This window comes from Colletotrichum higginsianum (genome assembly GCF_001672515.1).
Source record: "Colletotrichum higginsianum IMI 349063 chromosome 7 map unlocalized unitig_7, whole genome shotgun sequence".
NCBI lineage: Eukaryota > Fungi > Ascomycota > Sordariomycetes > Glomerellales > Glomerellaceae > Colletotrichum > Colletotrichum higginsianum.
The window spans coordinates 1558916-1585619 of NW_017263917.1; the positions used below are offsets into that span (position 1 = coordinate 1558916).

Here is a 26704-nt window from a genome sequence, read left to right on the forward strand (position 1 = left end):
GAGAATATGTGGATGTATCCATGAACCGCCATGTGTAAATGAAAGCATTCTGGCTGGGCTTTGTGGTGCAACTTCGACACCCAAGCGAGGGGTTGGGGGGCCACTGTGACGCGCCTCATCCATGTTGCAAAATCCATAACCATGATGTGTCCAATGCACTCAGACAAGTGATAACCTGCTGAGCGTAGGATGACAGCTGATCTGTAAATTAATAGCTGGGGAAATTGTTTCGTAAGCGCGGACAAAATAGGTGTGTCGATTACTTCGTCAGACTGGAAGAAAATCGACGTGAGGGTGAAAGAATCAGGTGCCAGAGAGGCCATAGTGACGCAGAACGAGAACAGTTTCGGGTTGATTGTGACAGTTTCGAGAACTCCATGTCATGGTCTAACGGTAGCCGCCAGCACCGCCGCTGTAACGAGGACCAGCTCCCATTCGGTTCATGCTAGGGCCAACTCCAGGGCCGGGACGGGTCGCGACAGCTGGGTTGGTGCAGAGCATGCCCACACGGGAGCCGAACTTGGATCCTCGAAGAGACACCATGTGCTTGCGAATGTGGGCAGCGACCACCTCGCGGTGCTGCATGCCGGCATGGGTGAGGATGTACTGGATAAGATAGTTGCCATACTGGTCGCTGGCAATGTCGACAAGGGGAATACGGGGGCGGTCAACTCGTCCCTCACAAACTCGGTCAAGGTAACGGCTGAGAAACTCTCCACCACTAATCTTGAGACACTTCTCAACGACCTTGGAGGCGTACTGGTCGGTGCTGTACTCGGCGGCGTAGCGAATGACGTGGTCGATGGCACGGCTGCGGTCAGCCGGCGCGCCATGCTCACAGATGTGTTGAATGCACCAGTTTCCAAACTGGCCGTGGGCAACGATGTCAATATTGGCAAGGACCTCCTCAATGCAAGGGCGCTGTGATGACTAGTTAGCACTGTACCTCCTAGAACAACGAAGATGACGTCGACCTACTTTGTCTTCCTCGAGACAATTCTCAAAGATGTTTTGGACAACCAAGCTGCCAGTTTCGCCCAGGGCGACCTCATGCCACATGCCTCGCAGGGCCTCATTGACGAACTTCATAATCTGAGGAGGAGACTCGGACCAGCGAAGCTCGAAAAGCTTCTGCCAGACGTGACAGGCATAGCGATGGATGACCGTCTCAGGAATTCGACGAAGGAGTTCATGGACCATGATGGCCTTGTACTCCTCGGGAACAGAGTCGAACGCCTTCTGAACAACGTGGCATCCGAAAGGATCCATCGAAAGGCTGAGAGTGTTGCCGCGGATTGCCTCAGCAATCTTGACGACTTGCTCGGGGGTTCCGTGCTCGAAGCAACGTTGAACGAGAAAGTTCCCGAAGCGGTTGACCATGAGAGGGTAGGCTTGAGCGACGATGGCTTCAACAATCTCATACTTCTGGTCGGGGGTGCCGACCTTGAGCTTCTGCTGCAGAAATATGGACGCCTGCTGGTCGTTGTTGCAGACAATCTTGTCCACAATGTACTTCCAGTTGCAGTTGACATTGCGATCCAAGAGCCGGCGGTAGTTGAGAGGCTCGGTGGTGGGAAGATACGTCTGACCCTCGGTGGCGATGGACTGTGCAAGGGGATGAGTCAGTTCTCGGGATTTAGCTTCTTTTCTCTGACTATTTCGACATACCTCAGTCTTCCATCCGTCACCAGTGGTGAACTCTGTTGCGTGAGGGGAGAGTGGGCTGCCAATGGGCTGCTGGTTGTAGCCTTGGTACATGCCAGCACCCATGTTTCCCGAGGCGCTGCCTGGGCCTCCGCCCATATTGTCGAACGGAGCAGGCGAGGGTGTGAAATTGCCATAGTTGTGTCCGCCAAAGTTGGATCCGCCGTAGGGCTGAGGGGAAGGCCACCGGCTGTTGTCGAAACGATTGTTTCGGCGGCTGCTAGGGGGACGAGAGAACATATCCGTGTCCTGGCTCATGCGCTCACCTCGGTAGGTATCCGCCATGGAGTAGGTGGCAGCAGAATCAATGTAGCCCTGGTTAAAGACACCACGGCCGCTCCCATACCAGTCACCTCCAACTGGCTGCGAATCGGAAGGGGCGGCTGGCATACTGTGGTTGGCAAAAGCAGGGGGGCCTCGCTGGCTACCCCAGATCGGGCGAGAACGGCCGTATCCGCCGATAGAAGGACCACCAGCGTCCGAAGAGCTGTCATCATTGGGACCCCAAGTGTTCTCAGGGCCAAGCATGTTGGGACGAATCAACGGCTGGGTCATCAGGTCAGGTTCCTGCTTGATGGAACGCGACTGGGCAAGTTCATGGTCAAGGCGAGAGATCTTGTTCTGAGCCCGGGCAAGCTCCACCTTGAGTCGAAGAACCTCCTCTATGTTGCCGTGGTTCTCCTTAAGGGAAGCACTAGCTGGGCGGGTCGTGGGGGCAGTCGTAGGGAACGAATCCGTCGCGGGGATGATGGGGACGGAATTAGTCGTTGAGGGAGCCTGGTCAAAGCCGCGCGAGTACAGACTGTTGTTGTTATCAGAGCTCTTCAGAGCTTCATTCTGCTGGTCGAGGGCGGCCTGCTGCTCCGACAGTTTGGCGAGCAACATATCCATGGGGTTCGTGCCAGCAATGGTGCTCGGATCCTGATTGGTCTTCTTCTGTCGACGCTGTGAGCGAGGTGGCAGATAGTGGGCGGAAGAACCAACCTTAAGACCGTTCTGATTGACAAGCTTGGATGTAGCCAGAGTCACGACGGTCGGCTTCTGCTTGAAGGCCGGAACACCCTTGAGTTGTTGATTAGCTTGGCCAGTCGTCACAAATATTGGTTGGGTAGCATTGTCAAGACCTGGCCTGTCGAGACAGGCGCCGGTCAAGTAGACAGGCAAGCATCGACGGGATTGTACGTACAATAGCAGTTGTCTCGGGGGACTGGCCAATGCTCTCTTGGAGACGAGACTGCGAGCCTCCCGGGGAGACTCGGTTGGGGGTATCTCCCGTAGGAGGAGGTGTAGACATCGTGTCGTTTGGCACAATGTGCGGTTGAAGGTTCAATACTTCGCGGTAAGTAAGACGGGGTGTTGCCAAAAGGTGAGACAAGATGGGAAAGATTCCGTCGTCGAGGATCTCAAATTGGGGAGTGTTGGTGGAATTGTGTCTCTGATGTGGAGGGAGGAATTTGTGGTGATGAAGGGTGTAGAAGAGAGAAAAGGCTTTTGACCTTGGGGTTGGCTAGGGGGGAAGTAACTTCAAAGGAGGAAGCAGTGGAAGGCACGGCAGGGAAGGAAGCAGGTTCTGGGCACCTGGGTCAGGCACCTTTTTCTTGAGGCAGACCGCACTAGTTCCTGGGTGTGCAAGTTGGCAATGACGAGGTGAGGTGATTTGTTCACCAAGCCAGTCCCAGGTGAAGTAGGAGTGATACATTGTCGAGTTGGTCGAGGTAAGAAAGGATTCTTGGTACTTAAATAATCGGAAAGAGGTCGCCTTACAGGAAATTCCACCACCTCCTCCTTCTGCAGTCAATGACTGCCGAAGAAAGATATGTCGGTACCTGCTTGACCTTTCGACCTAGACTGCCCGGTTGTCAGCTTCGGTGTTCCAAACAAGAAGCCTGTCCATATAGGCCAACAATCGATATTACACAACCGCCTGCTGCGCCTGGTGCAGCTTGGCAGAAGACGAAATCCGAACCCGTCTTAAATCAGCGGCACATGCACTGCTCTGTATTCAACAGCTCAATCCCTGTTTAGGTTTCTCAAATACAGAAGCTTCACCAGTTCAGGGTGCTTAAAACAGAGATTTCAAGTTCAGCATAACACGAGGTTCAAGATGAGAATGGGAGCCGAAGGCTGCTGTAGTATACTTCCCATCACAATCAGCTATGTTCAGCTTAACGTGTTTGGGGAGAGCGTTATACAAACTTATCACCACGAAGACCAGCTATCTGCACATCTCAAGAAAATTCAAGAAATGTTCTAAGATGCCTGCGAATCAATTCCATACCAGGTTTTTAACTTGTGGCATGATATGGTCCTTGTTATTTTTACATTGGATATCTACAGACATCCTTCTCAACCCCATCATTGTCGCCAGCCACGGCACTCTCTTCCGACGGACTTCGTGGTTCCCAAGATGCCAACATGCCATACGAAGATTGTCGCATCATCGCATTGATTCGGAGGGCAGAACAGCATCTACCCATGCGGCTCGGTCTAAAGGGTAATTCGGCGGACATGGGTCGGGTGGTTCGTTCGGTAGTTGCACATCGTATCGTACAGTCTAGCGAAAACGCGCTTATCTCTTCTTCTTCCCCTCAGCTGCAAGATGGTCGGTCAGTACTTCTGTTTGGTATCGCAGCACATTTTCGGCGAGGCTTACTCTTCGTCTTCTTCTTCTTGGGTGCACCCTTTCCTCTGGCCTTCAGACTACATCGTGGGTTAACAGCGGCTCCTGGTATACCTTGTAGTTAAGCATACCCAGCAATGTGCTCCGTACGGTCCAGCTCCTCCAAGTCGATCGTTGTGAGCTCAGGACCGAACTCCCTCTGGACGTCCTGGACGGTAAGGACCTTGCGAGGGTAGTAGGATGCGAGGGAAGGTCCCTTCAGACGTTGGCGCAGGATCTTGTTTCCCGTCCGCACTCCCTCAGGGTTGAAAGTTGCCGCGAAGACTTCGCATTGAGCCTGTTCCGTTTAGTTAGCGGATTCGAGCCGCCGGAATTCGAGACATTGCTTACCTTCATGAGGTCCAGTAACCTCGCGCGTGGGACACTCATCTTTGCATGCCTTCCAAGAGCACTTTCAGACGATGATCGGAAATTTGTCGCGAAGTTCAGCAAGCTTAGCTAAACCGTGAGGTTCAACTTTGGCCCCACCCGGTCAATGCTGCGCCGACCAATTGGATCCGGATATCGGGCCATTGATTGACCGTCACAGACGTACACTCAGGCCCCCTGTCGCATGAAAGTTGCACTATCAAACCCCTGTTTATTGCATAGAAACGCAACCCAAACCTGTAGAAATGCCCCGTCGATTTTTTTGCCTGTAAATGAAGTATCCCCAGCCAGGACTGAAGGTGTAAAGGTTATAGATATCCTTACTCCGTGTTCCCCAGGGTTCATCTTCTTTTGCCAAACAGACTTCACTTGTATACATAGTGTGTCGTGACTCCAGAAAAATTGGAATTGCATTTCTACTTTTGCTCGGTGGTTAAAAACGACAGGATGAGCAAGCGTTCAAGTTCGGGGGTGCTACCTCCGAGCAAGAGAAGACACACAGCAGACGAGGCACTAGGGTTGCTTCTCGACCACAGCGATGAACTCATCAGTTGTCTTCAAGCCTTTTCTGGGTCAAAATCTGTGTCTTCTGATCGGAACGAAGATTTGCAAAATCTCCGACGCCTCAGCAAAAAACTACTGCCTTCGTTCAAGCACTTGGCCGGCGAGGGGCCCACCCAGGCTGATGCAGCTCAAGAGAATAATGTGAGCAAGGTAAAGCCTCTCCTGCCACGATACGAGATTATTAGATTCTGATTTTTGCCAGAACGAGGTCTCGAAAAGTAAGATGGACGCAGCTTTGCCCACGCCACGCGAGGGGCCGACGTCCACTGCACCGCCAATCCCTTCATTCACGCTGGTCACGCCATGGACACCAGCAGACATTCCCAACTCGATGCCGCCTCTTCCTGAGATTTCGAACCCAGTTCTGAAAATGGCGGCTTTCACCCACGTGGGGGTAGTCAAGCACAAGAGCGACCTCAGTTACGACCGCCTCGAGTGGCTAGGAGATGCCTACGTTGAGTTGATCTCATCATCTCTCATTTTCCAGACGTTTGGGGGGATGCCCACTGGAAAATGCTCTCAGATAAGAGAACTTCTTATTCGCAACGCCAACCTCGGGGAGTATTCTGCACATTACAAGCTCTTCGAAAGGGCCAAACTGCCGGCGGAGTTTAGGCCTAATGGAAACCTGCCCGTCGTGGCCAAACCACACGAAATCAAGAAGGTCCGCGGAGACTTGTTTGAAGCATACGTGGCCGCCGTCGTCCTTTCAGATCCCGTCCACGGTCTTCCCCGGGCTGCGGAATGGTTGAAGGCACTTTGGGCGATGACGATCAAGGATCAGATCAGAACAAGCGCCAGGAACCCTGGGATGGGGATAGTGAAGGAGTTGGGCGAGACTGTGACGGAAGAGAATCAAATCGCGCCCAAGGTCCGGTTGAGCCAGGTGATTGGTGCAAAAGGCATCACTATCCGCTACGAGGACCTGCCCAGCGCGAACAAGAAGGACAAGTACAACAAGAAGCTGGCTCTCTTTTCCGTCGGTGTCTTTCTTGATGGATGGGGGGAGAAGAACAAACTTTTAGGCACGGGGAGTGATTTGAACAAGAAGGAGGCGGGGCAGAAAGCAGCCCAGATGGCGCTGGACAACAAGAAGCTGATGAAGGTCTATACGGAGAAGAAAAAGGCGTTTATGGCAGCCCTTGGGGAGACGGAGGATGCATCGGACTAGGGCGTCTATATTATACCCATGATACCAATCTCGATTAGAGGCGAAGAAATGACGAGCCCGCTGGTTGGGGCACTCGAATCTCGGCTTGGGAAGAACAAGAAAATGAGACGCAGTGACAGAATTAAACCCCCCATGCCCATATGGGAGGGATGTAGGCAAGGGACCATGGATAAACATGGAGGATGTCAACTCGGATGTCTTGTTTGGCGACAGCCTTTGAAAGCGAATGTGCGCTCAAGCCGAGTCCAATGCCGAACGACGATGCACATCCGCAGACATCATGCTGGCTCCCCACGGACCCGGTTCAGTCCCAGCGCAGAAGCTGGCGCTAATTGACGGAAGTCAAAATCGAAGACGCAAACAAGTCAATACCTCATGGAGCATCCCGCAACTTAGGCTGCCCGCATTTCACGTGTTTCCTTGTCTCGGCCGACAACAACAGCCGCAAAACGGTTAGCCACCTTCACTGGGTACCCGTATACTAATAGCCTAGCAGGACGAGAAGACGCGGGGGTGATGGGACTGGATTGGCGATTTGCTAGTCGGGGATCTCGGAGAACCTAACCCCTGACAAGCCCGCGTCAGGCCCGCGCACTCACGGGGTCACCGCCCACTCTAAACCCTGTGTTCCGGTTGCCGCTGGTGTCGCGCTGCGCTGCGTTGCGTTGCGTTGCGTTGCGTGACTTGCGGCCGAGGCAAAAGACAATTACCGGAGCTGCTGCTAACATGGGCGAACCACCACCACCCACCCCTCCCCCCGTGCCCAGCAATCATAAACAGCTGATTGCCGGTACCGAACTACGTTGCCTCGCTCTCTACCTTGCTTATCCTGCCAGCACCCGCCATCGACGCCGCTTCCTCTCTGCCCACCAGATCCCTTCCTTTCTTTGGACGACGAGCGGAGAGAAAGTTCCATGGCGGAGCTTTCGCATTATGTATGTCAGTGTGCTGGATTCCTAACTTACTCGTTCTGCCAGCACCTGTCACCTCTTTCGCCAATTTCAGCTCCCGTGGCCAAGGTACCTTGCTCCATTAGGTGAACCCATCTAAGTCATCTTTGCCCGGTGTGATTGAGCCGAACTACTTGAAAACCCCGACCCAGCCGAACCAGATCACCTCGGATACCTATACACCATAAACGCGCCCTCTCCCTCCCTTCTCCCCTCATCCAAGTCGTCTGGTTCAAGGATCTTCTAGATGGCTGACTCTGTGGGTGAGTTGCGAAAGAAAACTTTACCTTCCTCCCGCTGTGGAGAGAGCAATTCCCCGGCTAATTAATGCGGTTCATGCTCCCTCTCTAGATCGCGTGTTCGTCCATGCCTTAAATACCGTCAAGAAAATCCCCAAAACGGGGGCCTCGCGCCCCCCGCCGTCCGACAGGCTGCGACTCTATGGCCTCTACAAGCAAGCGATGGAGGGGGACGTTGATGGCGTCATGGAACGGCCGACCTCGGCTTCCGGCATACCAGCTGATGAGCTCCAGCGCGAGAAGGACAAGTGGGATGCATGGAACTCCCAGAAGGGCCTGAGCCGGACGGAGGCGAAGAGACGATATATCGAGGCATTGATCGAAACGATGCACAAATTCGCGACGACACCGTAAGGCCGATCTCTCCATCTGCCCCCCCCCCCCCCTCCCAAGAGGCATTTGCGCATCGCGGTCCCACTGACTCTTCGATGCAGAGACGCCAAGGAACTTGTCGCGGAACTCGAATTCGTATGGAACCAAATTAAGAACAACAGCCCGAGCTCGACCGAATCCTCACCGAAAGGCACAGGATATACCGGCCAGTTGCGACAGTATCAGAATCCCCTGCCTGACTCCGAAGGACCGCTGAAGGTTCTAAGCCCCATGAGCGAAGACGACGCCGCCGAACGAAACTCGGTCGGGAGGATTGTCTACAACGAAGAGGAGGAAGGGGACGCGCTTGCGAGGAGCAGCAACTGGTCGCGGAGCGTGGAACGCGCCCTGGAAAAGCTCTCGGCCGAGGTCGCGGCCTTACGAGAGCAAATCACAACAGGAAGGGAGTGGAAATCGAAAAAGTCGCGAAGTTTCCCCGCCTGGATACGGTGGTTCACCTGGGTGGTATTAAAACATCTCGCCATCGATGCGGTCCTGTTGGCCTTCATCCTCCTGTGGATGCGCAAGCGGAAGGATAGGAGGTTGGAGGACTTGGTCCGCGCCGGGGTGAAGTTGATGAGGGAATACGTGAGGAACGTCTTACCGTCCAGATGACAACCACGCGACGGGTGGTAAGGGGCGCAACCTGCAGGTGTATGGGCTGAGGAGCTACCGATGCCGCTCTCTGCGACGAACCGGCACCACCCATCTGGGCAAGGCCATATCTGTCACTTGCCCCCAGGGAGGTCGGAAGGCCCGCGCGACTTACACGCCAATCCAAGCTTGGTTCACTCTGGGAGAACATGCGCGCATTGTCCCACTGACATAAGTTTCAATCTTCCATTGCATATCGCCAAGACAGATCCTGATCTCGCCCTTGTCAACAGCAGACGGACAGTTGCGGGAGACGAGTTCATAGCCACACCTCCAACCAATGGGTCTGGAAGAGGCATCATCATCTGGCGAGTGGTGCTCAAAAGCCGAGCCGAGCGTAGGGTCTTATGGGACGACTGGACGGACGGCTAGTCAGGCGACGGAGGTCCCTTTGGATCTAAGATTGATCATAAAGAGAGGGCCTCTGCTCATATTGAATGCGATATCCGTATTTTTAATAAGCGCAGCCAAAACGCTTCAGTGTTGCGCGGTGACCGTCCTGTTTCGTTGCGGTAACAATTTATGTATGTCCACACAATCCTAGAGCCCATCACGTACTTCAATCAAGAAAGAACAGCATTCCGAGTAAGTAATCGGAAACACGAAAGCAAGTGTGAAAGCGCAGCTTGTGATACTTGCCAGAAATAGTGATAAAGGCTAGGTTTGGAATCATGTGAAGCATTCATTATGGCCTTGAGACCTTGCTTACCTATTCACTCGAAGGTAATGTTCTAGACGAGCTGAGATCTCAACCTCAAACTTTCACCCCACACACACTTAACCATGAGCAATTCGCCACAACGTGGAAACTGTAACACTGCATCCTCACAGCAGCAACTTCCACGGCCATCGCCTGGCCAGGCGCTCGTACGCATTGACACAGACAAACATTAATTGGCAAGATGCAAGAGAACTCGGGCAACCCAATAGAGGCTTCAGAGAAGGCGCGCGACAACAGCGACCCCATGGAAGAGGAAGACATACCGATGCTCATGTCAGGCGCTCCAGCGATGGCCATGTTCGTCCCTCTAGAAGAGAGCCTTTTCGAACCATTCGATGCCCCCACCAATGAGGTCGACCGCCTGAAACTCCGCCAGCGAAACATCGAGAAGCACACGGCCATTGTAGAGCAGAACCTTGTGTATATCTACGAGCGAGAGCATCGGCGCATTCTGCAGCACGCAAAAAAGCTGGAGGCATCCCAAGGTGTCCACGAAATCACCACGGGCCTCATGCCGGGCGAGGAGGAGCTCATCATGGAATACGTCAATGCCCCGGTTCCTCACGGTGCCGATTACAGCAACCGGCATCTATCGACGTACGCGTGCCCGGAACTCCCAGGCGAAATGCCTCCGAGACAGGCCGCACTTCATTGGTCGCTCTACAACTGTGGCCAAGCATTGATCCAGTTGGCAGGATATGCTAGCCACGCGCAGGAAATCAAAACCCATTACAAGACGGCCCTTGAGAGAGAACTTGCGCTCGAGAAGTCGGCTGCCAACAAGGAGCCGGAGGGCGAACCAAGTCGGAGCTAGAACCGACGGCAGGTGGCCTGAAGGGCAACAACGTCCATGTCCAGATGAGTTGACGAGATGCCTGGTGCTTTCAACCAGAAAGCCGGAAAATTAGGCGATATACGAGAGTCGAGCTGAACTCGTGCTCGAGGACTCATCCATTGTCCGTATAGCGTATTCCTTTCGCAAATAACGTTGCAACATGCTTTGTACATAGACATCACGATGTTTCAAATATTACACACGTCAAGTCTTTAAAAACTCGTGTGCTCATCATGATATGTAACGACCGGCGGTAAGAGGCAACGGTCATTGAAGGATTCTCCCATGCTTCCATAAACGGCGTCAAAAATGCTTCATCTAGGTACACTAGATAGAGGAAGGCTCGATTGAAGCATCTTGCGACGCTCAAGCTCACCTACGATAAGTGTCCGGATACAATTTAAAGTGAAGAGGAAAGAAGAGAAAGGGCGCTCTGCGACGAAATTTTCCGAAGACTATATGGTGCTCGGAGGAGTTTCTTGCTGCCTCAGGCGGCGAATAGCTTACGGACTGGGTTGACCAATCATGGCCGATGTAAATTAATCGCGATTTCCGCACTAGCGCCACCAAATCCCCATGGCCCGGGAACAGAAGAGCAGTTCCCTCCCGACGTCAACGATTGAATATCAATCCGCCCTCCCACCAAAACGCCCTCCCCCGTTCCGTCTGAGTCTCGATCCGTCAAGGCGACACGATGCTGCGGCATACTCTAGCACGTTCGGCTTGGCGGACTGGCAAGCAGGCCGCCAATGCCTCGCGAACCTTTGCTACCACAGCTCGCAGGAACGCCGAAGTTGAGCTCACAGTTGGTACGGATGAGCCCGCTCTTGCGAAAGGGCCCCCAATTGGTTTCTGTGGCGATTGCTGACGAGAGATATAGACGGAAAGAAGGTGTCAGTCGAAGGTGAGATACGATGTGGCCTTGTCCGGGGACTCCTGCTCACGACTCTCTAGCCGGCTCCGCCCTGATTCAAGCTTGCGAAAAGGCAGGCGTCACAATCCCTAGGTTCGTTTAGCCATTGAATACCAAACATATTGGCATTAGCTGACTTGCAAAAAGATATTGCTACCATGAGTACGACTCTCTTCGACCGAATCGATAACCGCTACGAGGGATGACCCCCGACTGACAAATCCAACAGAAAGCTCGCGATTGCCGGTAACTGCCGTATGTGCTTGGTCGAAGTCGAGCGCGCCCCAAAGCCCGTAGCCTCCTGCGCATGGCCCGTCCAGCCCGGTATGGTCGTCAAGACCAACTCCCCCATCACACACAAGGCCCGTGAGGGTGTCATGGAATTCCTCCTCGCCAACCACCCTCTTGACTGCCCTATCTGCGACCAGGGTGGTGAGTGCGACCTCCAGGACCAGTCGATGCGGTACGGTGGCGACCGTGGCCGTTTCCACGAAGTCGGTGGCAAGCGTGCCGTCGAGGACAAGAACATCGGCCCCCTCATCAAGACCTCCATGAACAGATGTATCCACTGCACACGATGTGTTCGTTTCTCCAACGACGTTGCCGGCGCCCCCGAGATGGGCTCTTTCGGCCGTGGCAACGACATCCAGATCGGTACCTACCTCGAGCAGAATCTTGACTCCGAGCTCTCCGGCAACGTCATCGATCTTTGCCCCGTCGGTGCCCTCACTTCCAAGCCTTACGCTTTCCGCGCGAGACCCTGGGAGCTGAAGCACTCCGAGTCCATCGACGTTCTCGACGGCTTGGGATCCAACATCCGCGTCGACTCCCGTGGCCTCGAGGTCATGCGTATCCTGCCCAGACTCAACGACGACGTCAACGAGGAGTGGATCAACGACAAGACCCGTTTCGCCTGCGATGGATTGAAGTCCCAGAGATTGACCATGCCCTTGATCCGCCGTGAGGGCAAGTTTGAGCCCGCCGACTGGGAGCAGGCCCTCACCGAGATCTCCAACGCCTACCACCACCTCCAGCCCAAGTCCAACGAGTTCAAGGTCATTGCTGGTGAGCTGACCGAGGTCGAGTCTCTGGTTGCCATGAAGGATCTTGCCAACAAGCTGGGCTCCGAGAACCTGGCTCTTGATATGCCCTCTGGAAGCAAGCCCATCGCCCACGGTGTCGACGTCCGCTCCAACTACCTGTTTAACTCCAAGATCTACGGTATTGAGGAGGCTGATGCCATCCTGATTGTCGGCAGCAACCCCCGCCACGAGGCCGCTGTCCTCAACGCCCGTATCCGCAAGCAATGGCTTCGCTCTGACCTCGAAATCGGTGTTGTTGGCGAGACGTGGGACTCCACATTTGAGTTCGAGCACCTTGGTCTTGACCACGCCTCTTTGAAGCAGGCTCTTGCCGGTCCCTTTGGCAAGAAGCTGCAGTCTGCCAAGCGCCCTATGATCATCGTGGGCTCTGGTGTCACTGACCACGTTGACGCCAAGGCCTTCTACGAGACCATTGGTGCCTTCGTTGACAAGAACGCTGCCAACTTTATCACTCCTGAGTGGAACGGATACAACGTTCTCCAGAGAGCTGCTTCCCGCGCTGGTGCCTTCGAGGTCGGTTTCGTCACTCCCTCCACCGAGGTTGCCGAGACCGCCCCCAAGTTTGTCTGGCTTCTTGGTGCCGATGAGATCTCTGAGAAAGACATCCCCAAGAATGCATTCGTCGTCTACCAGGGCCACCACGGTGACCGCGGTGCCCAGATCGCCGACGTCGTTCTCCCTGGTGCTGCCTACACCGAGAAGGCCGGCACGTACATCAACACCGAAGGCCGTGTCCAGATGACCCGTGCCGCCACCTCTCTCCCTGGCGCTGCCCGTACGGACTGGAAGATCATCCGTGCCGTCAGCGAGTTCCTCGGCGCCCCTCTGCCCTATGACGACGTTGCTCAGCTCCGCGACAGAATGGTTGAGGTCAGCCCGGCCCTGGCGGCCTACGATGTGGTTGAGCCCGTCGCTCTGCAGCAGCTGAGCAAGGTTCAGCTCGTCGACCAGAACAAGGGCTCTAAGGCCAGCGGCACCCCCTTGAAGAAGGTCATCGACAACTTCTACTTCACAGACGTCATCTCAAGAAGGTTAGTCAATGCCGACGCCCGCTTACGTGAAAATGACACTAACATTTTGCCAAAGCTCACCGACCATGGCCCGCTGCTCCGCAGCCAAGGCCACGGGCAACCCCAAGACCAACTTCATGGCGCCAGGCATGGAGGAGGACAGGCCGATGGGTCAGATTGCGTACGGGGCATGAGGGACAGGCTGTACGAGTATGACTGGCGAGAAGCGAAGAAAAGAAGGCTCCTTTGTTTGGGATGGATGCATTGCTTGTACATAATAGCACGCGTGGGTAGAGTGAGGCGAGTAGTTGAAGAAGAAAGTAAATACCTTAAACTGGGTACCGTGTGACGACTCGATGTTTCTCAGGATGCTCTTCTGCTGTCTCCATGATGTTGTACTACAAGGGATCCGTAGCGACTGTTGCTCGGCCGCTTTCCAATCCAGGATAAGACGGCGTGCTGACACGGCTAGTGTTGACAAGCGAAGGCCCAGGTTTCCGTATCTGCCAAACATTGAGAGATGTTGTCAGATAGATGGTACTGGGTAGCTAGAACGTCGATCTCGAGGGTTGCTCTTTCTGCCAGGAACATATTTGCCTTCTGTCCAAATCTTTGCTGGATGCATAGGAGAACACTCCTTCACATAATGTGATTCTGATTGTATCAGCACTGGCCGTTCATCCTGGAGCAACATGAACACTGCTGGCATTGTTAGGCAAGGTGCCATTCTCTCTAATACAAGAGGTATCTCTGCATACACAACCCGGTCGAGCATCGTTTTGTATGGAGCTTGGCAATGCTCTTCAGTGAGGGGTGTGCCAGCGGATATCCTCTCAATCAATCGAATCATCGCTTCGAGGGCCTCTTGAAGATCCGGAAGATTCTACTACAAGGCCACGATTCGAATTCCCAGGGCCCATGACGAAGATTCGGGCGTCGACTTGCCTCCCTTCCAAACGGCTGTATTGACATCCTAGTACAACTTTGTGTTGGAGGTTGGGAGTGTGGCGTTTGCGATGGACATTTTCGCCCAAGCCTTGATTTCTCGAATCATCTTAGCCGTCAGCAAGTTTTCGATGCCCTCCATGTTTTCTGGAATGAAAGTTTTACTCCAATCAGCAAGTATGCTCTTTCTCCTTGCGCGACAGAGCAGGTGAAAAAAAAAACAGGATATGAGTGTCTGGATCAAGGCTGAAGCGGTGTGAGCGATGGCTTCTGTGTTTGCTCAGTCTAGGAGGCCGGCAAACGACCAATTGCCCAGGCTGGTGTCAGGTACAGGGCCCTGTCAATATGTTTTTGTTAGTATTGTTGCATGTTTATGCTCGTACTCATGTATAAAAGCCTTGATAAGGGAAAAATGTACAAGAAAATGCAATTGAGCTCCGAGAAACAAGTTGATTCATTGGCGCGATGGCCATCTCTATAGTAACAGCAACTGGGTGTTGGTTGGTGTCAATATGGGACTTTTGCTTTGGAGACTCGCATATTGTAAGAGGAAACGAGATGTGTCGCTGATGCAGTGTTATGGTTCGGCGAAACTCTATGTGCACCTGGCTGAAATCAAGAGGTCCTCCTCGGCTAGCAAGTTAGGTTCATAGCTGCGTGTCTTAACATCGCCATAGAGTGCGACATTGGTAGTGTGCTGCTGCTCCCCGCTCAATACTTGAGAGGGTTTCCCTCCTGGGTCTGATCAAGCATTTACAATGTCTTCCCGGGCTCCGCTGACAATGGGAGAGAGATATATTTCCTTGAACCAAGTGGTTATGTCGCCCTCTGAAGTCAGTAATGACATTCAGGCAGAGTTCACCTCAACTAACAACTAGTTTTGACGATTGGCACATCAACGGAATGAACTCATCTCAACTCATGACAGGCATTGGATATATTTACTTAGACCAAATGCATCGGCCTAAGAGCTGCAGCTACACTGGATAGCTCTCTTCAACTTGGGCACATCCCCAACCCATCGCTCCTCCTCCGCCTTGTCTCCCTTGTACTCCTGTCCCTCAATATCCTTGCCATCCCAGCTGTCCTCAAAGGGGTACAGCGCCATCTGCATCACCCGCCTTAGCACATCCCTCTCTCCATCCTTCTCCACCCGCTTGATAATCTCATCAAGAACCCAGCCGCGCGGCACAAAGTTAGGGTTGACCGCCTTCATAGCCTTCTCGCGCTCAACATCCTGGGAGGCGCCCTCGCCCCAGTCCTCGACAGCACGCGCGCGCCACTTGCCCAGCCACGCGCCAATGTCTGCGCGGCCCTTGTTCTCGCCGCCCGCAGCGCCCTCAGCGTGGAAGAAGCGCGCAGCCGTCTCACGGCGGGCCTCCTCGTCTGCGATGTCCGACAGCTTGACGGAGCTCAGGCGGCGGAAGAAGTGGTTGAAGTCCAGCTCGTGCGTCTCCATCGTGTCCAGCAAGTTGCTGAAGAGCTCGTCGAAGTCGCTCTCCTTGAAGTTCTTGAGCCCCAGACGCTGCGTCATGAGGCGCTTGTACTCCGCCATGAAAACCGCCTTGTACTCCTCACCGACCTGCATGATGAGCTTCTCAGCCCGCCCAATGAGGGTCTCGGACTCGCTCTCTTCAACTCTGTTTTTAACGAACGCGTCCTCGTCCACGCCGGCACCGGCGCCGAGAAGCTCGCCCAACGCCTCGCCGAAGCGCACCAGGTTCCACCAGATGATGGTTGGCTGGTTGCGGTAGCTGTACCGCAGGAGGTGGTCGTCGTGGTTTGGCGTGTAGGCCGGGTCGAAGTTGTCCATGAAGGCGAAGGGGCCAAAGTCGATGCTCAGGCCCATGATGGAAGTGTTGTCCGTGTTCAGCACGCCATTCATGAAGCCATAAGCTTGCCACTTCGCGACCGTCAGGGCGTTGCGGCGAGCGACCTCGCGGAATAGCCGGGTGAAGCGATTCTCGGCCGAGTCCTCGGGGCCCTGGACGTCTGTCGCGGGGACGCCGCGGGCGGGTTCAAGGCACTCGCCGGGCTTGTCTGGGTTCTCGAGGCGCGCGGGGAGTGTTTCCCAGCCACCGAGGACGTCTTCGGCGACGTATGTCGCCAGGGTGCGGATCATAGCACGGTCACCCCTTGCGCGGGGGAGATCAAAGTTTCCAAGGCGAATCCATGACTGCGCGAATCGCAACACGATCGCACCCGGCTCGACAGTCTCACGCCTGACCTTGGACTTGGGCAACAGCGTCAGAGACAACGCGCGCGTGCTTGGGATCTTGAGCGCATGGAGCGCCTCAGAAACCACAAACTCGCGGATACTTGACCGCAGAACAGCCTTGCCGTCGGCGAACCGCGAGTACGGCGTCATGCCTGCGCCTTTCAGCTGCAGCTCATATCGCACATTGGTGTCGGGGTTCCTTGTCTCGAACAGCGAGATGGCGCGACCATCGCCGAGCTGGCCGGCCCACTGCCCGAACTGGAACCCGCCGTAGCACTGCGCCCATGGGTATCCTCCCTCGAGCTTCTCCTCGTCCCAGCCATGTAGCCTGTTCCCGGCAACGGTCTGGCGGAACTCCTCCGTCTTCTCGTCACCTTCCTGGATGCCAATGTCGCGCATGGCAGCCGGACTGACGGCGAGGAGTTCGGGGTCCTCGGCGGTCTCGGGGCGGACCCATGTGAAGGCGGCGTTGCGGACGCCCCGCGGGGCAATCTGGTCGCGAGGGGTCTTATGGGAGTCGGCCGGGGTCGGAAAGAGGGAATCAGGTGGCAGGGACGATGTGTAGGTCCATGTCTTGGGAAGGTTTCCTATCGGAAGGCCGCGGCCGGTTGATGCGGGCTTAGGTGTTGCCGACCCGTTGGAGAGTTGGGCGGCCATGTCTGGCAGTCTGGAGGCTCTGGGGACGGCTTGGCGGGAGAGCAGTCGCGAGAGCATATACGCAGTTCTTGCAAGTCAATGGGAGCGTGCGATGCAACAGGCAAGATGCAGGTTGATTGTAAGAGCGAAGAGAAGAGAAAATGGATATTATCTCGGATAATAAAATGTACAATAGAAGAAATAGCTCTGGTGAAAATGCCGTCGGCGGAGGCGTTCGTTTTTGCTAATGATTGGTGTAAGACAGGCAAGACGGACAAGAAAGACCACCCCCCGAGCTCCAGTGGCAACGGGATTCTAGAAAATCGCCATGCTGACCTAAGCCGCACGATGTGCACCTGGATAGAACATCGGCGTCCACTTCGACGGGTCACCGATTGGTGACAAACGGGTTTCCGATCCCGGAGTCCACTCATCATTTGCCTAGGTGTAGATACCTAGGCATCTGGGAATTCAGACTCCGTATCCGTATGTTCGACCACTTTCTCGGGTGCCTTTCCAGTACCGAAAGGGGTCCCGGTCCCTCCCCCAAAAGTCTGGAGAGTCCACGGCCCGTGTGCTGCTCCCCTCCATCACGCAACAGCTCCAACACTGTCGTCACCATTGGCGTCACTGTAAATGCCCCCGCCATCCCGGGAATTCAGTACGCCCTGGCAAGCTCCAATTGGGGCAAGTGGGGGGAATCCCAGTGTGTCAGTCCAGTCCAGTCCCACTTTCCTCAAAGCGCCATCTTTGTCTTCGTGTGACGAACCTCTACGAAGCTGTTCAGTGCCTCGGTGATGTCAATTGGACGTCTCGGCTATTGCTGGCCGGCATGGCGTGGTGAGGGGTCCTCTCGATTTCCTGCATTTCGACAGGCACTGCAGGTCATCGAAACGGAGAGCGGACTCAAACAATCGTGCTTGCCGTATTTTCGCTCCTCGTCCCATCATGTTGATAACCCTATGCCCCTCAAGCTCCATCTGCAACGACAAGCATAGATCCATCCGATTAGAAATACAACCCCTTGCCTCCCCTGGTCCATCTTCTCGTTCCCGTTACCGGAGTCAACCTCAACGTCCTTCACACACCGCCGCATAAGCTCAGAGTAATAATCTCTAGACTCTGCTCAACATCTCTGCCCAGGCATCGTCACCGCTCCTTCCTATACCTCTCCATCCCAATCTCAGTAATCACAACATGAACTCGATCCTGTCCACCTTCACGCCCGATGCTTCGGGAACACCGCCCAAGCAGACGGATTACATCCCCTGGCTGACGCTCAACGATGGCAACAAGATTCCAATGGTAAGTCGGCACTTAAGATGAACAAGTCCCACCTCCGCGGGGGACCCGCCGCTCGGCAATGCGTATCAGCGCCGAGCTTGCCCCTAGAGCCTCAGCTAGGAGTAAACCCGCTGCAAATCAGCCGGCTTACTCCAGTGACTCTGTTCATGCTGACGCATCAATAGCTCGCCTACGGCCTGGGTACGGCCAATTACAAATCTGGCGGCGCAAGCTTTGATGATAAAATCGTCGATTACACAGTCCAGGCCATCAAAGTCGGATACCGTCATCTTGATGGCGCCGAAGGTATGCACAAACAATGACATGCACTAGTGGGCGCCCTAACACACGCTAGTCTACGGAAACGAAGAAGAGCTCGGCGCGGCTATCAAGAAGGCCGGCGTACCCAGAGAGAAGCTGTTCGTCACCACTAAGATCAGCGGAACCAAGAAGCAGGATACCGAAGAATCCTTCAAGCGTTCTTTGGAGAAACTCGGTCTTGAGTACGTGGATCTCTACCTCATCCATGCACCCTTCTTCGCCGACTCGGACGAGGAGCTCCAGCAGAAATGGGCAGATCTCGAGGCCATTAAGGAATCCGGCCGGGCCAAGTCCATCGGCGTCAGCAACTTCCTCCAACCCCACCTCGAGGCCATCTTGAAGACGGCCAAGATCCCTCCTGCCATCAACCAGATCGAGTTTCACCCTCATCTGCAGCATGGCGACCTGCTGGATTTCCACCGCAAGAACAGGATTGCCGTCTCTGTCTATGGCCCCCTGACCGCCATCACTTCCGACGTCGAATCTTCCGTCAGGACCATCTATGCCAACTTGTCCAAAAAGTATGGCGTGAGCGATTCCATCATCGCACTTCGATGGTGCATCGACCAAGGTCTGATCACCATCACCACCTCTTCCAAGGAAGAAAGGCTCCAGAGTTATATGAACCACCTGCCCGCCATTAAGCTCACGCCACGGGAGGTGAATGAGATTGCAAAGGCTGGCGAGACCAAGCATTTCCGTCGGTTCTGGAAGAATAAGTTCGACCCCAACGATAGGAGCTGAGCCAGTCCACTTTCCAGTTGTTCTGAATTTCGAGACCATGGCGTCGAGCAGTTGTTTTTGTAGCTATAGGTGAATACTTAATGAGAAACTGTTACGTTTGCCAGTGTTCTCTGCGACCATGGCTGAGACGGCTTTTAGAGTCAATAATGATGAGGAACGTCGTGAACTCTGCCGGCCTCCGTCATTGAGCATCTCAAAGTTCGTCATCGGACTCAGTCTCGCTGCCAGCGGGCGGAGGTGGTGACTTCGGAGCTGGCTTCATTCTAGCAAAAGGTAGCTCTCTCTTCGCAGGAGGAGCCTCCTTCTTTGCGGCAGGGGCCTTTTCCTTCGACTGTGAAGCCCCGTGAGACTTTGGCTGCTTGACAGACGTTGGCGCTGTCTGGTTACTTTCCTCATCGTCTTCACTTGCCGTCTCCTCCTCGTCCTCAGTCGTATCGCGCTCTTGGTCTGATCCTCCAGAAGCTGGTTCCATGGCAAGATCGACGTCCATCTTCTCGAAGCCTTCATCAGAAGAGCTATCGTCATTGCCGGGTGCGGGGGCAGCCTTCCTCTTGGCTGGCCTAGAATTGGCCGCCGCATGGCCTTTACCTGCGGCCTGGAGGGAGCTCTGTACCTGCGCTAGTTTGGCGGGCTCGACGGATGCAGACGCCAAAAGTTTCTGTTGCTGTCTGATCTTGACCTTCTTCTCGTTCAATAGGTCGCGGAATTTCTCTAGCAGTTCCGACTCGTCGGCCTCCTTGGCCGCCATTAGCTCGTCCAGCTGTGCTTTGAGCTCGCGCACGGATTCTTCAAGCTGGGTTGCTCTGGCAGCCGCAGAAGCTAGAGCCTCCTTGGCCTCATTGGCTGTCTGCGCCGATAGACCACACCAGTCAAATAGCTCAATCAGCTCGCGTGGGCTGTGGTTCAACTCGATGGAACCGAGACGTTGCTAGAGGCCAGCCATCAGCCATCAGCCATCAGCCCGGCCACCCAGAAAGCAAGGCTGGGAAGAGGTTCGAGCGAGCGATACTTACCGTAAACTCCTCCCCCCTTTTCCGAATAGTCAAAGTGAGTATCGTTTCATTTTCGACATCGGCGAGCACCTCAATGTCGTTGGTTGGCTCCTGTCGCAGCACGGCGGTGAGGATAGAGACCCATTCGTCCTCTGTGCAGGGACTGTTCTTGACTCGGAGCGCTGCGACTTTATCTTGACGCACTGCAAGACGACATCTTTTGTTAGTCCCCCTGGAGTTCCGTGACGGCGGTCCATGAGTTCGGCGCATGAAACAGCATCGGACGAGACCCACTCGCCCGGGTCGCAATGATCTTCGGCCATGAAAACGGGATGACGAGCATTCGACTCACAGAACACGGCATACGGCTCCACGCCATCAGTTCCCACCAACTTCACATCCAATGCATTCGACCGAGTGGGCGTCGCTTGGATGACGACAAAGCCGCCTTCACTGTCTGACCGGGGAAACCGTAGAACATTGGCGGGTGCCATGACTGACTAGAGGTACAGTAAATTGCCCCTTGCGTGCCCCAAGATGTTTCGCCGGCCCAATCAACAGCGAGTGTAATTCGGAAGTAAGGCCGAGAGCCTTCGTGGTCAACGTGTCGCTGAGTTTCAGGGACTGCAAGATTGGGTTCGAAGGGTTGGAATCCGGAAAACTGACGACTTGGTTTGTGAGTGTGCTGTGGTTGGGTGGGATTTTGTGAGACAGTCGGCAAGGTGAGACGTGTTGACTGAGCATCAGTTCCGTAGTTGGCAGTTTGTTGACATTAAGTAAAGGGCGGACGAGAAGAAGCCATTCGCCTGACAAGAGGGTCCTGCCTGTCTGAGGGTCAGAGCTAGGCAGGCAGCTACCGCACTCAGGCAAGTGCTGTAGGCCAGGCAGGTACCAGGCAGCAGAAGGGGCTCGAGCATCAGCCTCAGGCACCATTGGGATCAGACGTTCGGCTTGGGGAAGGAGGGAATCAAGGCGGAAAGGCACGGAGAGCGGGAACGTACGGATACCTAGCCAGCGATTCCGAGTTATTGTTGTGAAGGCTGTCAGTAAATAAACAGGACGCTACGGATACGGCTTTGTGCTTGTTTGGGTTATTGATTTGAAGGGGTCACCCGCAAGGACAACTACCTGGTTTTAGGACCGACCGTTCGCCCTGGAGAAACAAATATTCAATAACCTCTTTTGTACAGAGTATGTTTTCTTCTCTTCTTTTGGTGGCCCTAGAGATGTACAGGGTATCTGACAACCCCCTTTGGGTTATACTCTCCCTGAGGGGCCGAGCTGCTACTGTCAGTCATTCGGAAGACGGGGAACGAGACAGTGAGTGTGTGGAGGGCGATGGTCGCGCCCTGAACGCGCCAGAATCGTGCAGGTGCAACTGTCCCCGCATTCAATGCCTCATCATCCAATCGAACAACCGTCTGACCTCCCCGCTAAATCACGTGGCTCACCCTGGGAAAATTCATTATTCACTAAGGCAGGCGGAAGGAGCCCTGGAGGGGGACCCCGGTCTGCATCCCACCTGTTCTTTTCCCTTCTTCTGTTCGCCCACAATGCCGTGCCCAGTTGGTCCAATCTAGCCGGGCTGGCTACCTTACCTACCTAGGTATCCTAAGGAGTAACAATATAACATCCTTCTCCCCTCTGCGTATTCGACGGATATTCAACTTAAGTAGGCAGGGGAAAGGGAAAGGGGAAAGTGGGAAACCCCCTACATTAATGCCGATGATCGTTTAAATGAGTCACTTACACGAGGAGCCCGGGAAACAAGACTTTGCGTGCTCAAAATAGGTAGCTGTGCAGTCATTACCTACGTGTACGAAGTACGGGGTACGGATACGTAGCTCAGTGGGCTGCCCACACCTGCGCGCAACACCAACCACCCACCTGTCCACCACATCACCCACTAAGGTACGTTCTGCTGTGCTGCTCCTCCTGCAGTACCACGCACCACCCACTGTTGCTGGACCCAGCCCACCATCTCGTCAGCCTACCACCTCGCTTTGTTTGCCAGGCCCGATCCATCGACCCCAGCTTCCCAGCCATTTTTGCTTCACCTTCATCCAACAGGACTGCAAATCCTCGCAAATCCAATCCCAATCCTCCCACCCCCGACCTCACACGACTGCCCTGCTCTCTCTCTCTACTCCATTTCCACAAACGTCACCCTCGAGATACCGGACCCTGTTGCGCATCACCCCTTACGACGAACCTCTTGGACGACCTCCACTTGCTCTGCACCTGTTTGCATCACTCGCAATTCATCCTACCAGCAGCCGACACTACGCACATTCCCGGAAACGACGATACCAAAGCCGACTCAAAACAAATCCGCCGCCATTTCTACGCCCTAGCACACACCACCAAACCTTTTCTCTCTCTCTTTTTGCGCCCCTTCGCGACTCACGCCGAGTCACCAGGAAACCCATTGCTTGCGACGACTGTTTCCATCGAAAAGGACATGACGGGCCGGAGCTGCTGTTATTGTTGACGATATGATCTTGCAACATTGACAAGCAGAACAGCGCTGTCGGGAAGTCTTCTGGGATACGACCACGACCTCTTTGGACCCAATTCAATTCTGCGCTATCCGTAACAAAGAAACCAACCGCAAACATGGAGACTTTACGCCTCAAGCCCCGCCAGCCAGTGGCCGAACCCGATATTGAGGACTGGGACGATGACGACTTCCAGATCGACAACGACGATCTGACGTTTCGCACAACGTCCACCACCGCGAACCTTCCTCCCTCACGACGCGACTCCGCATCGTCGCATGTTTCTCTCCGCTCCGACCTTGAATCCATCCTGGACGAGGAGACACATGTGCACGTCCCGGGCGACGACGAGAAGTCGACCCTGGACGCTATCGCCGCTGCCACACAAGCCGGCATTCCGATACCCAAGAATGTACCATCCTCCGCTCTCATGGGCGGCACTATCAAACGACTAGGTGGAAGGAAGATAAAGAAGATCATGCAGGACGACTGGGAGGATGATCTGGTGCTGCCAGAATCGAGCCAGGGCCTTCGCATCAAGCCCCAGGACGGTTCCAAGTTCCCTGATATGCTCCGGCAGGTCAGTGGTGGTTCCAACCATACCAGTCCGACAAAGCCCATGAAGACACCTCCGGCAGTGTCATTGCTAGACCGGAGAGAATCGACTGAGTCAACGACAAGTACGCTGTCAGGGACTCTTAATTTGGAAAAGTTTCGCGATAACGATGACGATGATGACTTCTTTGGCGATGGTTCCGAAACCATCAAAGTCTCCAAGATTCGGTCACTGAAGCACATTTCACTCATCACTCCTCCAACGCCTCAGAAGAGCGACAAGACGCTGGACGACGATTTTGAGAATGATTTCGAGTTGCCCTCGGACGGCAAACTGAAGCTCTCTACCAGAAAAGACATTCCAAAAACGCCTTTGTCACATGCGGAAGACCTAGACTGGGGCGAGGGCAGCCTCGGAACGCGATTCGGAGGCACTCGCAGGGACGGGTTTTCTAACAGAAGCTCTTCAGTCTCGGCCATGAGCCCCAGTGTGTCAAGCTCGTTTACCGTTGAGAGCGAGGACGAGACGTTCGATGGTCTTGTGCTTCCGAGCGGCCCGGTCAATTTCGAGGAGAGACTGAGCCGGAGAAAGCTGAGCCGCTCCCCTGTACGTGCTGCAGAGGAAGAGCCGCCAAACCTCAAGACTCCTCAACCGAGGAATGAGCCAGAGCCCGAGGACATGTTCGACGGTCTTGATGTCGGCGACGGCGATGTCTTCAGTTCTGGTAAACTCACTCTTCACCGCAACATTCGCGTCAATGCGAACCGGCCGCCCAGCCCAGTGCGGCCCAAAACGGCGATTTCCTTGACGTTCTCCAGTAAGACCACACCGTCACGATTGCCACGGCCCAGCCATGAGCGCCATGAGCGCACCCTTTCTGCGCTGGAGCCTGTGTCTGAGAGTGGTGGCCCCATTTTCGCTCGCTCGCGGAGATCCCAGTCTCGTATGGGCCACGCATCGCAGTCGTCTGTTACGAGCATTCACAGCATGCCGACGCCCACGACGCCTTCTCCGGTATCTCTACTTCCCTCAACGCCGCGAAGGAGAGAGCTTGGCCCTCGAACTTCAACCACGTCGCTGCGAAATGAGCCCACCACCACCAGCTCGCAATTGTTGAGATTTAAGCGATCTCTGCCTGCCATGAAGGCGTCTCATTCACCTGCCAAACCCAACTCATCCCGTTTCGAACGACCACCTTCCAGAACAGACCTGAACCGTCCGTCGTCGGTGATGCGGCCGAAAACACCAACCGAGAGAAGTCGACCCGCTGTGGAAAGCCATGCTGCCCAGCAACGACGCCCCTTCCTCCCTGCTGGGGCCTCACAATCCCAGTCGCAACACGTGACCGCGAAAACTTCTCGCACCTTTCGACGCCATGATTCCGAGAACTCCCTCGACTTGCGGCCGACGTCTAGGGCTTTTTCGAGGTCGACGATGCGTTCGCCGAGCCCGAAGAGGCTCAATCGCCATTCGGACCACATCACTCACGACGGCCTCTCCTTCCGCACGCTCACCAAGCCACACCGAACCCGAAATTTCGGCGACGGACACGAATTGGATGCATTCGATGATCTGCCTACGTCGGCGCAGTCCGAGGCAAAATTCGTTCGGCAACCCATGAAAGCACCGTTGCGCAACAAGCTCTACCAAAACGTGCTTCCCGATCGGACCAACACGCCCTCCCCGGCACCTTACTCCCCTGCGAAGGCTGATTACACGCCCCATTTCGCCCGTGATACCCAGGCTAGCCGAATTGCCCGGGAGACCTCGCTTGCTCAACGAGCTCCATCAGGCCCACTGGCGCCTCTCACCTTGTCGCGCGTCTCCCAGCTGTCGTCCAGGAACAATTTCAACCCCGGACTGCCACAGGCTACCGTCCGATCGAAGAAGAAGAGGAACCCTCCTCAATTGAAGCCTCATCTTATATCGAACATGAACAAGGACAAGACTCCGCAACGTAAGTGCATCCCTTACTCGCTTGCGCATCGCAATCCTAACATCGCTGCAGATCTTCAGGGTATGTTTTACAACCCCGATACCTTCTGTTGGGAAGGCAACGAAAATGTCTTGAACGCGTTCGACCCACCCGCATCGTCCCCAGCGACAGCATCCGTGCCGCACCCGGTGCGCGACAAAGAAGCCTCGACACCTCGGCCAGCCTTAATCACGAACATAAGCCATACAAAGGGTGTCCAAGTTGTCAAAGGCATGGTTTTCGACCCGCAGAACATGTGCTGGCTCAAGATGGGTCCTCAGACAAACCCCAAGTCCGAGATTCCCGATCCTATGGATGACTTCAACGCTTTGGACGATGACGAGGATGTCTTCAAGGATATACCAGACCTTGACGACAACCCAGGCGACCCTAAGGAGCCGGGCCGCGTCAGCGAAGTCCAGGACGAATGGCTCGTCGGCGAAGAATTCGACGTCGGGCCGGAGTTCGTACGAAGGCAGCGCGAAGAAGAAGACAGGTGGCGAAGGAAATGCGAAAAGTGGCTTGACGTCGGAAACCGAGATCGCGACGCATGGCGTTGGGCCATCCGCGACATCCTGCTTCTTCAGAGGGCTACCCAGTAGCCCCCAAGTCACCAACAGCATTTTACTTCGGCTGGCATTTTATGCTTTTTATCCTTTTTACACAAATACTTTAATACCCTGGTTCATTGGGCGAACCACAGGGCGAGTTATGACGGGGCGTTTTGGGAGCAGGATTACGACGAACAACCCACCACATTCACGACGATTCCAGTGACGACTTTCTGGATTCTTCTGTGTACAACATTCCGACACACAAAAGTTGTGAATAGGATTCATGACATACGGCTTTATGACGAAAAGAGGTCCGGCTAGGTAAATGAGAACGCCGACCTTTATGATGACCAAGGAGATGACATGGGAAGAGGTACTCGACCTGATACCTATCCAGCCCCAAGCTGGGTATGAGGGCCATGATGAAGTTTGGAGGAAACACATGCTTTTTGTATAATGCTTTTTTACTTTTTTAGGTTGGCTTTTGAGCAAGGGGAGGCTTAGTGGACGATTCTTTTTCTCCGTCCATTGTGGTGGTCAAACAAGGGTTGTCAGCTGACGGCGTCTCTTATATCCTGAAGAGAGATGTCTTCCGAAAAAGCTTTGCTTCAGACATACTTTTTGGCTTCGGCACAT

At 54.6% G+C, this 26704-nt stretch overlaps 10 protein-coding genes across 10 annotated transcripts; 6 read left to right on the forward strand and 4 right to left on the reverse strand.

Annotated features, from left to right (window-relative positions):
* Window positions 1–387: 387 nt before the first annotated feature.
* On the reverse strand, window positions 388–2998 carry CH63R_10159 (Pumilio-family rna binding repeat protein; the record flags this gene model as incomplete). The annotated part of the gene is made up of 4 exons (XM_018305133.1): window positions 388–921; window positions 979–1605; window positions 1669–2766; window positions 2891–2998. The coding sequence occupies 4 exons, from the start codon at window positions 2996–2998 to the stop codon at window positions 388–390; spliced, it is 2367 nt and encodes a 788-aa protein (XP_018154557.1).
* Window positions 2999–4273: 1275 nt separating this feature from the next.
* CH63R_10160 (Mitochondral 37s ribosomal protein) lies at window positions 4274–4753 on the reverse strand (the record flags this gene model as incomplete). Its single annotated transcript, XM_018305134.1, has 4 exons — window positions 4274–4296; window positions 4358–4404; window positions 4456–4661; window positions 4715–4753. 4 exons carry the CDS (start codon window positions 4751–4753, stop codon window positions 4274–4276), a joined length of 315 nt encoding a protein of 104 aa, XP_018154558.1.
* Window positions 4754–5200: 447 nt separating this feature from the next.
* CH63R_10161 (RNase3 domain-containing protein) lies at window positions 5201–6488 on the forward strand (the record flags this gene model as incomplete). Its single annotated transcript, XM_018305135.1, has 2 exons — window positions 5201–5467; window positions 5520–6488. The coding sequence occupies 2 exons, from the start codon at window positions 5201–5203 to the stop codon at window positions 6486–6488; spliced, it is 1236 nt and encodes a 411-aa protein (XP_018154559.1).
* A 1197-nt stretch (window positions 6489–7685) lies between these two features.
* Window positions 7686–8724, forward strand: CH63R_10162 (acyl CoA binding protein; the record flags this gene model as incomplete). Its single annotated transcript, XM_018305136.1, has 3 exons — window positions 7686–7701; window positions 7790–8087; window positions 8172–8724. The coding sequence occupies 3 exons, from the start codon at window positions 7686–7688 to the stop codon at window positions 8722–8724; spliced, it is 867 nt and encodes a 288-aa protein (XP_018154560.1).
* Window positions 8725–9665: 941 nt separating this feature from the next.
* CH63R_10163 (Acyl CoA binding protein) lies at window positions 9666–10298 on the forward strand (the record flags this gene model as incomplete). Its single annotated transcript, XM_018305137.1, has 1 exon — window positions 9666–10298. One exon carries the CDS (start codon window positions 9666–9668, stop codon window positions 10296–10298), a length of 633 nt encoding a protein of 210 aa, XP_018154561.1.
* Window positions 10299–11013: 715 nt separating this feature from the next.
* Window positions 11014–13539, forward strand: CH63R_10164 (NADH-ubiquinone oxidoreductase 78 kDa subunit; the record flags this gene model as incomplete). Its single annotated transcript, XM_018305138.1, has 5 exons — window positions 11014–11128; window positions 11200–11223; window positions 11274–11325; window positions 11462–13366; window positions 13422–13539. The coding sequence occupies 5 exons, from the start codon at window positions 11014–11016 to the stop codon at window positions 13537–13539; spliced, it is 2214 nt and encodes a 737-aa protein (XP_018154562.1).
* Window positions 13540–15254: 1715 nt separating this feature from the next.
* CH63R_10165 (YdiU domain-containing protein) lies at window positions 15255–17165 on the reverse strand (the record flags this gene model as incomplete). Its single annotated transcript, XM_018305139.1, has 1 exon — window positions 15255–17165. One exon carries the CDS (start codon window positions 17163–17165, stop codon window positions 15255–15257), a length of 1911 nt encoding a protein of 636 aa, XP_018154563.1.
* A 1176-nt stretch (window positions 17166–18341) lies between these two features.
* On the forward strand, window positions 18342–19493 carry CH63R_10166 (Aldo/keto reductase; the record flags this gene model as incomplete). The annotated part of the gene is made up of 3 exons (XM_018305140.1): window positions 18342–18449; window positions 18614–18734; window positions 18784–19493. 3 exons carry the CDS (start codon window positions 18342–18344, stop codon window positions 19491–19493), a joined length of 939 nt encoding a protein of 312 aa, XP_018154564.1.
* A 193-nt stretch (window positions 19494–19686) lies between these two features.
* CH63R_10167 (Mitotic apparatus protein p62-like protein) lies at window positions 19687–20979 on the reverse strand (the record flags this gene model as incomplete). The annotated part of the gene is made up of 3 exons (XM_018305141.1): window positions 19687–20421; window positions 20507–20648; window positions 20771–20979. 3 exons carry the CDS (start codon window positions 20977–20979, stop codon window positions 19687–19689), a joined length of 1086 nt encoding a protein of 361 aa, XP_018154565.1.
* Window positions 20980–23101: 2122 nt separating this feature from the next.
* On the forward strand, window positions 23102–26116 carry CH63R_10168 (Cytokinesis regulator; the record flags this gene model as incomplete). The annotated part of the gene is made up of 2 exons (XM_018305142.1): window positions 23102–25496; window positions 25548–26116. 2 exons carry the CDS (start codon window positions 23102–23104, stop codon window positions 26114–26116), a joined length of 2964 nt encoding a protein of 987 aa, XP_018154566.1.
* Window positions 26117–26704: the final 588 nt, after the last annotated feature.